At 36.9% G+C, this 15,736-nt stretch overlaps 1 protein-coding gene across 1 annotated transcript in view; it reads right to left on the reverse strand.

The window, feature by feature from the left end:
• Positions 1 to 2,239: 2,239 nt before the first annotated feature.
• The window catches only part of FBXO3 (F-box protein 3), a 32,292-nt gene continuing 18,795 nt past the window's right edge, over positions 2,240 to 15,736 (reverse strand). Inside the window, exons 6-11 of the mRNA XM_003993151.5 lie at positions 15,138 to 15,183; positions 12,236 to 12,320; positions 11,275 to 11,397; positions 9,620 to 9,735; positions 8,683 to 8,873; positions 2,240 to 3,438 (exon numbers count right to left, since the gene is read on the reverse strand). Of these exons, the coding sequence (XP_003993200.1) occupies positions 3,265 to 3,438; positions 8,683 to 8,873; positions 9,620 to 9,735; positions 11,275 to 11,397; positions 12,236 to 12,320; positions 15,138 to 15,183 (735 nt within the window). The 3' untranslated portion in view covers positions 2,240 to 3,264. The remainder of the gene's footprint in view (positions 3,439 to 8,682; positions 8,874 to 9,619; positions 9,736 to 11,274; positions 11,398 to 12,235; positions 12,321 to 15,137; positions 15,184 to 15,736) is intronic.

Genomic DNA, 15,736 nt, shown 5'->3' on the forward strand with positions numbered 1-15,736 from the left:
CCTCTCCTGGTTTTGCTTCCAGTTTCTTGATCTTTCAGGCTTTTTTTAAAAAAACATTTATTTATTTATTTTGAGAGAGAGAGAGAGAGAGAGAATGAGTGGGGGAGAGGCAGGGAGAGAGAATCCCAAGCAGGCTCTTCGCTGTCACACAGGGCCCAATGCAGGGCTCAGTCTCACAAACTGTGACATGATGACCTGAGCAGAAATCAAGAGTCAGAAACTTTACCCATTGAGCCATCCAGGTGCCCCATCCTTTCAGTCTTGAGCCTTTTCCACTACCTCTCATAAATCTGGTGTTGCCAGGTTGGACTGAGAACCACTGCTCTGTGCTCCTTGGGTGAGAACACTGCATCTGCTTGGTTCTACCTTGGGGATGTGCATTTGCAGGTAATTTGCAAATCTATATTCTCCATTCCTGACCACTCTCCCTCAGTTTTCATATTCATACCTGACTGCTGGAACTAGTGTGTCCTACAGGCTTCTTGAATTCAAAATGTGTCCAAATTTCATCTCCAGTGTCCAACTGCATTTCCTGCAAACTTTGTTTTTCATAAATGAAGCCAGAAACCTGGGAATCAACTTTGATTTCTTCCACTCTTTCACATCTAATCACCAACTCCTACATAATCATGTAGATATCGTTTTTGTCTTTTCAGTCCACTCCCACTGCTAATGCTCTAATTCAAGCTGGTAGCATGTCTTACTTGGAGTATTACAAGTCCTTCACACCAGGTCTCCATGCTGCCCGTGTTAATTTCTGCATCACTGTCCTTACGTGTACCCCCCTCCCCCACTTTTCTACCTGTTCACAGGACGGTTGGAAACCTGGTTGGCTTACCTCTCCAGCCTTATGTTTGACTTTACTTTCCATTTAATTGGTCCCTTTTCTCATCATCCTTCCTGGGTTATAATAGGACTGCAGCTGCCATCTTGCAACCACAAGGTGACCTTTATGATTAAAGCCTTGTGCAAAGGATGGCAGAACAGAAACCTGGAAGGAATCTGCAAATGATGACACCACTGGGCCGCTGTGTCAGTCCTCAACTCGTCACCCCTGACTTTTCACAAGAGAAAAATAACCCCTAAACTATTTACTGCTGTTCATTTAGGTATCTGTCTCATCCTAACTGATACATCAAGCTTTAGGCAAATGAGTGAAAGGTAGATAGTGGTCTCAAGGGACCTCCGCCTTCACTATACCTGGGCTTCGCTCTACAAAAGCTTAGGCTGGCCAACCATTAGATCCCTTTTATGTGTGAATGCACATTCTTGCCAATGAAATACAACACTTGAGCATGTTGTCAACCAATCAATCATACCTTGGTATGAATGAGAGGGCATTCATTCAACATGCTAAGAGAAAGTGAATTTAAATGAGAGGATAAATAAGCCTGAAGTATTCTGAGAAGCAAGAATTGAATGGGGTTGCAGGGGAGATGTGGGGCATCCTGAGTATTCTGTGAATAGAGAGGAGAGGTCAGCCAGAAAAGACAAAGAAGCAAAAATGGCAAGGGATGCTGGGACCAGCTTTAACTTTCCACATTAACTAGTTTTAAATTATTGCTTTACTGGGAAACTTTCTCTTTTTAAAGCTCAGTAGGTTGGCTTTTTTTTTTTTTTTTTAAGGGAGAGATAGGGGGGCGCCTGGGTGGCGCAGTCGGTTAAGCGTCCGACTTCAGCCAGGTCACCATCTCGCGGTCCGTGAGTTCGAGCCCCGCGTCGGGCTCTGGGCTGATGGCTCAGAGCCTGGAGCCTGTTTCAGATTCTGTGTCTCCCTCTCTCTCTGCCCCTCCCCCGTTCATGCTCTGTCTCTCTCTGTCCCAAAAATAAATAAATGTTGAAAAAAAAATTAAAAAAAAAAAAGGGAGAGATAGGCATAATAGAAGGATTTGGTAGACTGATGATAAAATTAAAAAATAAGCAGGAAAAACTACTTACTCCATTTCAGAACATTTTGACACGAGACAATATGAAAGGGTCTTCATAGTCCCTGGGGGCAGCTGCTTAACCCGGCATATACTTCCCTCTTCCTACAGTTTTCCCTACAAAAGAACTATTCTTGCAGAAAACAGAAAGTAGAGCATATGACAGGGTATAGTCAAAGCCAGGAAATGACTTTGAATGGGCCTCTGGCAACAGGACAATGAATTTCAATTTCATTTCCCATCTTAAGATGGAAAGGTGCAAAGGATGATTAATATTAGTTTATGGAAAATAGGCAATTACGCAAAATACAGGATCAGAACCAAAATTCGTTTTTAAAATGTGAGTTTTTGCCACTTGGAGGATGTCATTCCAAACTCTTAATTGTATAATTACAAAAAAATTCATGTTTATACTTAACATAAAATTCATGTCACTTATCACAAAGTTAGACAGTCAAGTGTATAAAGGAGAAACAAAACAGAAGCAGTATTTACAGATTTAGACTACATGAGACATCGTGAAGATTCTTCTGTTAATAAACCACACAACACATAGTTTTACACACATTTCGAAAACGATGCATCTGTGAACAATATGAAAAAAGGTCATTGCACTAACGACTTTAAATTAAATTCAAGGTTGTCATGTTGAAGGTTTTAAATTAAACTCAAGGTTGGTAGAGTTGAAGACTGAATGCAAGGCCAAGGTCATAGTGATAAAGACTTTAAGTTCGAGGTTGTAGTGATGAAAACTTTAAATTCAAGGACAGATTGTCTAAGAAAGGACAAACAACTAGCATTCAAACTATTAGGTCAATTAGTTCCCCGGGAGTACAAAATATATAGGAATCACTAAATGGATTAGCCTAATTACAAATTCTGTTCATTTCTAAATAATTCACAACTGCAATAAGTCTTTTCACAGAATCATTCAGTCACATAGTTTCTCTCTATCCCTGTGTAGGTATTTCTGCTACATTTAAAAATCCTTATTCAAAACAGTTCCCTCCCATTTCCCTATCCGTAGAAGTATAAAATCTTTTAAAGCAAAGCAATGTCTGTTCTTTAGCTAGAGAACTATTCACCCATGGACTTCTAAAAGAGGGGGAAAAAAAGAAGGAAAAAAAAATGATTCCCATTTCCTCCTCTACCTCAGAAACACAAAACAAACCAAAACAATCCAATTCCTAATGCAGTGTCGCAGAGAACCCAGGGCCTGGAACAACATTTCATGCTAGTTTTCCTGCTATGTGCTGAGAACAGTTTAGTTATTTACATTATTGAGAAATCTACTTAACAAACTGCATTCATGCCAGCGCTTCCCGCCTGCAGATCCTTGCTAGAAAAGGCGAGAGCAGCGGCGCCTGCGAATGGGAACATCAAAGACTCTCCTTCGTCTCTCTTCCTCGTCATCTTCATCAGATTCGTCCATATCTGCCGAATCGTCATCGTCTTCCTCCTCCTCCTCTTCTTCTTCCTCTTCCATCTCTTCATATTCGTCAGGACCCATTTCCTTGAAAGAGAAGACAATCTTTTGATAAGAACTTCCATCAGTGTTTTATACTTATTTTATGTAAGTTCTCACTTATCTATAAACAACTGGACATGCCATATATGAATTTCTAGACTTGAACAATGTATTTTCATAATGCATATGCTGATGCAAGAATCTATATATGTATAGATACATATATGTATGCTGATGCAAGAATATATATATGTATCTATACATATATATATATATATATATATACACACACACACGTTTTAGAATGCTCAATGTGGTTTTAATGGTAGATATATTTCATTAATACAGTATTTATTTTTTACCTGGCAGTTGATAATTTGTACAAGGTAGCCAACAGACCACTCCTAACAACCCAAGATAAAATTTTACTGAATTTATTTCAGTGGATTAAGTAACAATTCTTTATTAATCTATATGCTTGTAGAAAAGAGGATGCAAAAATATTAATAAGGTATGACCTCTACTGGTAACTTTTGTGTACTGTCACGAGGTTTACTAGATTTCTATGGAGCTCCTACTATAAAGACACATCGATTCAATTCAACCACCATGGGTAGCCTCTACTTTGAAATTAACTCATTGAAGGCTCTCTGAATAGGGCAATAGTGAGGTTGAACACGCAATATCTGATCATCTCATGGAAACTTCAATTCTGCTTAAATAGTGTCTCTAATCAGGTCTTGATTTACTCTGCTGTCAGTTTTTCTCTTTCATACATTTGAAGACTCAATGTGAGGAGTTGCTATATGGGACAGAGTTCTGAACAGCAGGGAGCACCTAGGTGGTGATGTAGGAAGTACTGGGAAACGTGGGATGTGATGTCAGCAAAAGCCCTTCCCCCGAGGCCTTTATGGCATTTCATATCCAGCACTCACTACCCCTCTGATCTCATCTCTGACCACTCTCCCCCAGTCACTGCACTCCAGCTACATCGGCCTTCTTGCAATTCTTCAAACATACCAAGCATTAGTATTATGTTTATGTAACATGAGTGCTTCAGGGCCTTTGCACTTGCTGTTCTTTTGTTTGGAACACCATTCTCCCACATAAATCCACCTGGCTCCCTCTACTTCTTTCAAGTCTCAAATCAAATGTCACCGAGGCATTCCCCAACATATCTTTATATGAGAACAACCCAACAGACACTCCTTATATCCTTTACTCTGATTTTTCTCCAGAGCACTTTTTACTACTTGGTATAACTAGATAGTGTTTATTTGCTACCCTTGTCTCTTCCAGCTAGAATGTAAATTCCAAGGCAGAGGTTTTTTTGTTTTGTTTTTAATTTCCTCAACTTTCTTTTTTTTTTTTTATTGAGGTATAATTGACATACAACATTACATGAGTTGCAGGTGTACAACATAATGAGTTGATTATTTGTATATATTACAAAATGATCACCACAGTAAGTCTAGTTAACATCCGTCACCATACATAGTTACAGAATGTCTTCTTGTGATGAGAACTTTTAAGATTTATTCTCTTAGCAACTTTCAAATAGGCAATACAGCATTAACTATGGTCACCGTGCTGTACATTACATCCCCGAAGGCAGATTTTGGCTGTGTTGTTCACTGCATTTCCCCCAGCACCTAGTAGGTACTCAATAATATTTGTTGAGCAAGCAAATTAATTAATGTGGGAGAAAGAAATTGTTCTTTAGGAGCTGTCAAAGGATTGTCACTTAGGATTTATTATAACACTAATAACAACAACATTAACAACAATCAGAGAAAATATACATAAATATGACATGATATTCCATTATTTTTATTTTTTTATTTTCTCAATCTAGGGAATGAAGACTTTAAAATTCAGTAGAAGGTTCCAAAGGGGCGACGGGGAAGGCTTAGGAAATTCTAAAACATTAAATTCAGGTAGCATGATCATTAGTCATCTTAATGAAGAAGAGAACAGAAAAAACTGTTAAGGAAATCGACGCGGCTAAAGAGGGAGATTGCTGATGGTCTCTGATAAAAGCGTACACACAGAAGCAGCGGATGGAAAGAGGTGCACAGGGGTAAGACGGAAATAAATAAGCGGCGGGAACCTCTCAAGTGTCCAAAAGCAAACAACAAACCCACCTAGAGCAAGAAAAGGCTCAAGATCAACCAAAAGTATATTTTATAGTGACATTCAAAGTATAAAGCAAAAGCCAAGTATTAAGTACAATAATTATCATATGGTCAGGGCACAAAAAAGGAGAACAATTCCATTTCCATATCAAGAAAACGAGTATTTCCACAGGGAAGGTACAATACAAGTACAACACAATACAAATACAATCCCCACTGCCTCTTTCATGTTGATTAGAAGTAAGTCCAGAATTCTCATTTCTTTTATTGATTTCTCATCCTTGAGAGAGAGAACCATTTTCCACAAGGCATGTCAAAATTTTATATGCTTATTTGTGGTTGGGAGGAAATTAAAACTCTAAATAAGTAAGAACATGGTTAAGAGGGTTGAACATGTAATGAGTTTATTATTATAATTTAAAATTATAAATTTAAAAATTGTAAACTTTAAAAAAAGAGTATGTAAATATTATAAAACTTCTCAGTTTTCATTTCTAACATGATAAATATTGATATAACCCATATAAACAAGAGTTCTTTGAAGTCCTCAATAATTTTTAAAAGTTTAAGGGAGCCACGAGACCGAAAAGTTTGAGAACTACTCTCCTAAATTAAAGACTACTTTATACCCCACCCTAACAAACATTAAAAACAAGTCTCAACAGGAGCAAGCTGACCCCACAGTAACTTAACTGCCTGCCCAAACAAACCTCAACATTCTTTACACTTTACGTCTGGAATATTAGCAACTTTAGGACAAGAAATATTATGAGAGACAGAGAGAGAGATTTCATAATAATAAAAGAAAGCACTTCATTAAAAAAACATAAGAATCCCAAGCATATTTGCATATAATTATAGAGCTTCAAAATACATGAAGCATATCTGATAGAATTAGAAAGAGAAATGGACGAAACTAATTGTGGTTGGAGATTTCAACAATCATCTTTCAGAGAACAAGGACAAAAAAAAATCAGTTAAAATATAGAAGATTTGAAAAACAGTCAACCAATCTAAACTATCATTTATAGTATAATATGCCCACGAACAGCAGAATATACATTCTTTTCAAATACACAGGGATTAGTTACCAAAATAGACCATAATGCTGGGACATAAAACATTTAAAAGGGTTGAAACTACACACAGTGAGTTCTCTAACCATAACAAAATTAGAAATTATTAAACAAGAGTTAACTGGAAAACCTCCAAATGTTTGAAAATCAACACATTTTTAGAAAAGTTACAGACCAAAATTAAATTACAAGGGAAATTTGAGAATATTTCGAACTAAATGTTACTGAAAACAAAATATTGAAATTTGTGAAACACAGCCAAAACAGTGCTTTAGCGAAAAGAAAGGCCTAAAGTCAATAATCTAAACTTCTACCTTAAGAAGCTGGTAAAAAAACAAACGAACCCCAAAGTGGTAGGAGGAGATAAATAAATATAACTGCAGAAATCAATGAAATAGAAAATGCGCAAACAATAGAGAAAACCAGTGAAACCCAAAGTTATTCTTTCAAATGACTAGTAAAAGGGATAACCCCTTAGGTGAACTGATCAACAAAAGATATAAATTACCAATATTAAGAGCAAAAAAGGGCATATGACTACAGTTCTTGCGGCCATTAAAAGGATATCAAGGGAATATTGTAAATAATTTTATGCCAGTAAGTTCAACATTTAGACAAAATGGACAAATTCCTTGAAAGACACAAATTACCAAGAGTGAAACAAGAAGCAATAGAAAATACATTATAGAAATTAAATTCCTATTTCAAACTTTCCCACCAAGAGAACTCTAGTGCCAGATGGCTTCACTAATGAGCTGTATCAAACATTCACAGGTGATACCAATCTCATACAGAAACTGGACTGGTCAAAAACAGGAGAATGTTATAGGAAGTAACAAATTCCTGGTGCTGGAAATATACAGTAGAAAGCATTCTTCCACTGGGAGGGAAGCTAAACTTCACTTCCAAACCCAGACTGTAGATCCTTTTCACCAGACATGCAAGCGTAATGGCCTACAGTCTCCACATTATCCTTCTCTTTCCAAACGGGGAATGTGTCAGCTCTAGGCCTGATTAATATCACGTCCATCTTCCCACACTTATCTTGGACTCGCCCATCAGGGTCATCCCAGGAGCCGGAGGGCCCTCTCTGAACATTCAACGCCTATGACTCAGTTACATTCTGGGTATACAAGTCATGTTTTATTTTATTCCTATTATATAGCTGGAGCCTCAAAATTCTCTTTAATCCATAAACTTTTATAATCCATAAGATTGGGGTACTGCCACAATCATAAGGTAATCCTAAAGATGAGATTTTAAAATTATACCTAGTTGATTTAGGAAACGATCCCAAAGAGAGACGACTACAAAGAGGGTTTAATGGGTAGACTTGTACTTTTAGTAGTCTCTCTATAGGATATTTGTATTACTTTACAAAATTGGGATTTTTAGCAAAAACACTGCAAGAGATTGTTTTCCTAATCTTAATGAAATAAAATAAAGCCTGTTCTAACTGGTCTAGTGTGGTGTTTCTCATTAGGCCACAGAATTGTTTTTGGAAACAGTGGAAAAGAGACTGAACCTTTAAAACCAGTAACTATTTTACATGATACTATGATGGTGGATACGTGTCATTATACATTTGTCCAAACCCACAGAATATCTAACACCAAGAGTGAACCCGAATGTAGACTATGGATTTTGGGTGATTTTGATATGCTAATGTAGGTTCATCAACTGTTAACAAAAATACCACTCTGGTGGGAGCTACTGATAATGGGGAAGTCTGTGCATGCATGGGGGCAGGGGGTATCTGGGAAATTTCTGTACCTTCTGCTCAATTTTCTATGAATCTAAAACTGCTCAAAAAAAGTGACGTCTATGAAAAACAAAAAACAAAACAAAAAAACAGCTAACAGTAGAGTTACTCTGATTGAAGTGTATGCAGTCTAGCTTACTTATTATCCACCACCCCTACATATTCACATGGCCCCCCCATGATATTTCCTCAGAATCTCTAGGGTTCTCTGGGAACACCATTTGTAAACCATTTGTCTGGCTAATCAACAAAATCCCTCTGTGGAGTTAATTCTACAAAGTCACATAAATCAGTCCCAGAGGAAAATTTAACTCACCAATCGGGCTATAGACACCCTGAATGTTGGACAAGCCATATGGAATCGGGGAATAGCAACATTAAAGATCTTGTCTTTAAAGTAAAGAAAATGGAAGGTATAATATCCTTCCATATATCCTGATGTTGTAGAAAATGTGGTACAACTTGTGTATTCATATACCCGACCTGGGCTGATGATTGGAAATTCACCTGCAGAGAAGACAGTAATAAGAAACCAAGGTTTATACCTTGAATTTTATAATTCAGTTCTTCATCACAGCAAGTAAGATAATGCCCTCTGTGGGATTATGCAAACTATGTTAAAGTAAATGCACGATTAGAAAAAAAAAAAACAACTAAAAGGAAACACAGCAAAATGTTAACAGTGATGGTATTAGGGTTCAGAAACTTAAGATAATCATAACCTTTTAAAAAGCTGAATGTCAATGACAATCAGAGCTAAAGATGGTTGAAATCCACAAATAAAAACCTGAGCTGATTTTAACATTTCCCCCAAATTTCAAAGAGATGACCAATATGAAATTTATTTTCTCCTTCTGCTCTATGCCCAGTAACCACAGAATATGATAACAAATAATTATCCCACTGAAAAAAAAAAAAAATAAAGAACTTAAGAAGCAAATAAAGAACTTGGGTGATCTACAGAACGGAAAATCAATCCCTGAATAATTGCTTGCTATAATTTTAGAAAAGTTCATGTTTAAGGTACTAATCTAATAGAATAATGATCTTTACACACTATATTTATGAAGCAAATATTGGAGTCAAAGAAAGCCCAAAATCTATGATATCTTTCACATTGTAAACACAGCTATTAAAAGATCAGTCTTATCCACTGACTGCATCATGCATTTTCCAAGCTGTATGCAACATAGATGCTCTCCAAAATGTCTTAGAGGCAACTGATATGTAAACCCAAATCTTGAGTTACATACCAACTACTCCAGGTCCTTGAACTTCTTCTACATCACCTTTAGCATTCGTTATTCTCCAATAGCGACTGTCCAACTGACAAGCCTTCTCAGGAAGTGCATCCTTTGACATTTCAATCCTAGAGAAGGGAATGGGGTGGTAGAGACACAAATCTGGCCTGATTTTGTTTCTTTTGTTTAAGAGCTATAATATTTGGACTAAGACTATGAAAAAGTTCCCACAGGAAATTAAGAAACCCAACCCAACGTCTGTGTTAACCATCTATTTCTATAAATTCTCAAAGATAATGGCTTGATTAGCTTGACTCTCCCACAGAAATGCTTTCACTCAATTTGCTCACTTGACTTTCCGTAAGAATCAACAATAGAAAGGGCAACATAAAAATTTATAAACACACTGGGTGATAATAATCTTTTGCTGTTCAAGTAAAGATGAATGTAAGAAATGTTTACTAGAATTCAGTGCAATGAAAAATTTCTGTTTCTTTTTCACAGGACGTTTCCCTTTTGCTTCTAGAAAGCTCAAAGCAAAATGTCACTAGTCAGTTACTAGGATTACACCTTGACTGTTTCCCAATACTATTATTTCCCCCTTTTCTCTAGGAATCTGCTGTCCCTTATTTTGAGTACCCTATAAGCAAGTGTCGGTATTATAATTTTAAGCATGTTTCAAGCCGAGGCAGGATTTGAATTAAACAATTAAAATAACAAACATCAGGGCGCCTGGGTGGCTCAGTCAGTTAAGCATCCAACTTTTGATTTCAGCTCAGGTCACGATCGCATAGTCCTTGAGATTGAGCCCCACATTGGGCTCTGTGCTGACAGCGCGGAGCCTGCTTGGGATTCTCTCTCCTCTCTCTCTGCCCCTCTCTTGCTCACACTTGCAGGCTCTCTCTCAAAAATAAATACACTTAAAAAAAAAATCCAAAACACAAACATCTGCACATATGTAACTGGATATATCAAAGGCTGCATATAATACCAAAATCCTATGATGCTCCCTGGTTAGTATATGGTAGCAAAAATATTTCCAGTGTGTATATATGCATGTATATGTACTTTTAAAATATATATATAACACATCATAAAAAATAAATATAAAAATAAATCTAAAAACAAAGTATCCTTAATCCCTTAGAGCAATGAGCTATCTTTATGTCACAGCACAGAGTACTTCTAATTAAAGCGAATTTAATATTTGTTTTTTATTTAACCAAATCCAGTGCTTAACACCGTGTCTGATACTAGGCAGCACCTAATAAATATTTGATTTTTAACTGAATATAGGCAAGCTAACTGAAATTTAAAATGCACGGTTTCATCCTGGGCAATTTGATAGCTTCTGGAATGCATTACAACTCTCACAGAGAGCTTTCATGATGATTACAACTTAGTGTCCACCTCAAGGAACCTGGCACAATTCTTTAAACACAGTATATCTGCAAGAAATAACTTAAGTAACTTGGAGGTTACTGGAAACTCAAGTCCCTTACGGACACTAGCTTATAAAAAATTTTGTTATCCATGTTCCTCCACACCTCAGCAAGAAGCTGTCTTTCAAAATGCGTTTCATGTATCATGTCAAAGGGGAGAGAACAACACAACCACAGGATATAGACCACCATTAACTGAAAGGCGACCCCATTTACAGTTCTCACCTGATTCGGTATGTGAAGAAGTAGTGGGGTGGATGTACAGAGCTGAGTTCTGGCAGAAACGACGTGGAAACTGACACTGTAATGTCCCCAGTTGTTGCTACACACTCTGGATCATGAACATATCTAGATAATTTTAAAACATTAAACATTTTTTAATCAACTAACTTCAAGTCTCTAAGATGAAAGATCTCAAGATACAGTGTGAAATGGCTTTTACTTCATTTTAGGATCAAAAATTCAAACCATATTTGGGAACGTAAAGGTATAGTCCCTTTAAGCTTAGAAGAAAACTATAAATTATGAACTAGAAAACCTTGAAGACTTTAGATCTGTAAGGACAGCAGCCAAGGCTCAATAAGCAGTGGTTCCAGTAATGATTCACTGATTAAACTGGAAACTGAAAAGAGTTTATCTCAGTTTTCAGAGCCAGGAAACTTTTGGGACACCTGAAAGTCCTATCAACAGTGGCTCTGACAATAAAATGTGTTAGCAAGTTATTCTAGAGACCTCTAATTTCTAACTAATTGGTCATTTCTGCCAACCAGGCTACTGTGAACCAATATTACCTCTACTACTATCTGTCACACCTGGAGGGTTCATTTAGAGACAATAAATAGTATTTGCCAGGAGTTAGTAGTTACTGACTTCCTATTCAAAATAAATCCATTAACTGGCAAACAGCTTCCCCCACCCCAAAGGAAACTATGTATAAAAAGAAACTATACTACAAAGCCCTAACTTCTAAATCAAAATCAGTTTTTTCTCTTGATCCTTCAAGAGAAGAAAAATGTTGCCTCTCCAAGTGTCTGAATGTGGCTTTAAAGTGAGAATAAAGTAGTGGCATTTAAGAAAACGAGAGGTTCTATTATTAACCTTCTTCCAAACTTCATCTCAAGATCTGTAACTAATGTTTTTTCCTGATTTACAAATATTTTTATTCAAAAAGTCTTGAGTGAAATACCTGAAAATCTGGTCTCTGATGATAGGGAAGCCACCCGATACAACATTGTTGACATAAGAAGTAAACCAGTCAGTAAAAGTAGCACCTATAAACCAGGAAGGGGTGGGGAGGAAGAAAAGGACAAATAATTTTTGCAAAATCTGTACAGGAAACAAGTAAACAATGGTAATTTCTCTATGCTTAAGATATGAGGTCAAAACTAGAAACACAGATACACTTCTACTTACCGTTCACAGATCAATTTCCATTCTCAATTCTCATCTCATTCTCAACTACCCTGCTAGGGAATCTTCCATCTACCTGCAAACTATTTTTATGCTTATAATTCAATAATAAATTTTTAAACTTTATTTTGTGCTGGTACAAGAATAAAAAGCCTTCTTCTGTCTACAATTTCTAGAACATATGGAACAAAAGAGATACAGCTATGTTTAGAAGAAACTACAGGAAAAATATCAGCACCTATCCTCAGATGATCAGGGTATACCCTTGGCCCAGGTACGTCCTGACTCATGCACGAAATTCTGGCAGAAGCCAGGCTCAGTCCGGGCATCTAACAAGGGTAGGGCACTGTGGAGTTCTGGGCATCAGACCAATCCCAAAGTAGTCTAGTTGCACCTCTACAGATTCAAATGCATTACAGTCCTCCATATTCAACGACCTCCATTTTCTTGTCCAGACCGGACTACACATCCGTGATCTACTGAGTGGATCAATGACAAGTATTTACATGAATTATGTTTGCCCCTTCTAGGTAATATAACATAACTTTCTCAGACCCCCATTATCTATTATTAATACAACTCAGTGCCTGGCAATATTAGTCCCTCAATCAATGTTTTTCTGTATTTCTCTGTAATCTTGTTTCTAGTAACCCAGTTCTTACACTCTGCCATGCTGAACACTAGAGCTAAATTTATAGCATTTACTTACTATTCTACTATTCAGAGAATAATAGAAGATACAATTTAAGCTTGGGTCTTGCGTCTAGCTTTAAAATTTTAAGGGCATCAACCGAGAGAAGGGAAACCACAATAGTAGGCTCTTTTCTCAGTGTCTACTAATGAATGACCTATTCTGACCCTTTATTTATTGAATGTTATTGTATTCAAATGATCACCCACCACCTATCCACTCTGAACAAGATATTAAGGAGCCACATGAATAATGTCATTAAAATTCAAAGAAGTTACAATTTTGTTTTTAGAACTAGTAATTTCCCTGTAAAGTTTAAAACATCATTTTGTATAATTCATGGAATAAAATGTTACGGTGAGAAAACCACAAATTGTTCATGGTTTACCTAAAAAAGAAATTGGTGTTGTATTTTAATATATCTGAATTTATTACAATACACACCCAAGTGTGTTCTTTAAAATAAGGACAAAATTTCCTAGGTAGTCTTCATTACTCAACTTATCTGAACAGCTTCTAGTTTTCTTAAATATCAGTTAATAATTTACCAAACACCAAGAGATTCCATCTTGTGTTTTACCAAAAATTCCAAGAAAGTCAAACTTAGTTGAATCAAGATATAATTTATATATTCCAAGGTAGTTTACTTTTTAAAGTAAGCCTATATCTTGGCGTCTCTTTGATAACACTGGGGTTTTATCAAGGCAGCTTAAAGGAAGCCACTTTCTTATCTCTCCTCCCAGCACTAACTTCTCACCCCATCTCTCCTCCCTCACTGCATCTCAAATCTTTTGCTTTGCTGCTCTCTTATTCCAGGAGAAATCCCAGCTACTAGAATACTATTCATCAGACCTTAGTACTCTGCTGTAGCGGTGGGGCCTTCCACACCATGTCAGACCAGCACCAAACTAAGAATAAGAAACTCACAGAGCTCAGCTGGTAGCTTACCTTAGAGTTCAGGAAGTCTTTAGTTTATAAATTAGTAGCACCACTGTTCTAGAGCCATGGTGATCACCTCTGAAGGTATGTGCTATGCAAAGATGCCAAAGAGGGCAGTGAGAAGGGGCATACTCCCCAGAGGGCACTTAACTTGGAAACAACAGACTACAGGAATCAGGGGGAGCTAAAAGCTAGAGGCTAAGTTAAATAGTTTTTTTGTAACTTACCACGTAGGGGTGAGAGTTTCTTGATACTGTGAAGCATATACCACAAATCCGTAATGTGTCACAGTGTGGAACAAATGGAGACTAATACTCTGTTGTTCGAGGTTCCAATTAGGAGATATAATTAAATGCAGACACCTTAGCCTCCAAGGCCCCTTTACTATTAATATATGGGGATGTGTAATATGTGCCTTTAAAAAGCAGAGTGGATAGTCAGGAAGCATCTCTTAAGGGAGGAAAATCTAAGCAAAACAAGATTGGATGAATAGCAAAGAGGTGAGCCGCAACTGCATACAAACTGTATTGTTCTCAAAATCCTGTGAGAAATACCTTTGAAGGCCAAGAAAAACTAGTTGTGCCAAGGAGTTCATCGAGCAGAGTTTACATTGGTTTCTGAAGACTGCTGTTGGGAGATCTCTAGTGTGACTCACCAGTATTTTACTGTAATTGGCCCCACAGACTTCATAGGTATAAAGTTGTTTTATCTATCGATATCTCTAATTATGTATTAATATGATTGATGGAAAGTGCATGCGTGTATACATACACACATACTCATAGTAATTCTATTCATTTCACTGTTCTACAGCAGAGTCCCAGGAGTACAAGATTATACAGGGCATGGCTTTTTCCCAAATAGAAAAGAAATTCAAAGTACAAGGGCTACTCGAATGAGAGCCCAGATGCAGTACTTTCTAAACCAGCAAGCAGTAAGAAGGACAAGTGTAAACTGTCAGCTGATCAAGTAATTGGAAAAGTTTTTACCAACTTCATTTTTTTGACAAGGAAGAAGAAAGGAAAAGGAAGACTGTTTTTTGTCCTACCTATGATAAACATGTCAATAGCAGCTGGATTCCGAGCCATTTGGTCCTAGGCAAGAAAAAGAATATTATAATCGAGAAAAATATATTTTACTTAATTTCTCATTGTTTGTTACCTGCATCTTTCCCTGGAGACAAGACAAAATTGATAAAAATAACAAGTGCTCTAACCAACACTCGGACACTCCTTACACTTTTCAGTCCTGCTCTTATTAGGATTTCTATATTTAGGCCCTTTCTAGAAAGTCCTTAAAAGAGTGCCAGGCACTTCTCAATAACAGTTAAACCACTTATGTACTGCTATTACTGTTACAGTGAACTAAAAAAATTATCCTTTAAGTTAAGAAGTTAAGGTAAGAAGATATACAGCCTATTAAGACGGGGCTCTGGATTCAGAGTCAAGAGACCTGAACAATTCTAGACTGGTCACTTCTCTCAGTAAATGGAGAGACCAAGCCATCATCCTACAACCTTACAGAGGTAGCAAGTCAAAAATGAGATAAAAGACATGAAAATGCTTAGGAAGAAATAAAAGCTATGAAAGCTCTTTAAATATTTTAAATGTTATATGGAGTCACGTCTCTGAGATACCTATGATTTTC

The sequence above is a fragment of the Felis catus genome, chromosome D1, assembly GCF_018350175.1.
Source record: "Felis catus isolate Fca126 chromosome D1, F.catus_Fca126_mat1.0, whole genome shotgun sequence".
Lineage (NCBI taxonomy): Eukaryota > Metazoa > Chordata > Mammalia > Carnivora > Felidae > Felis > Felis catus.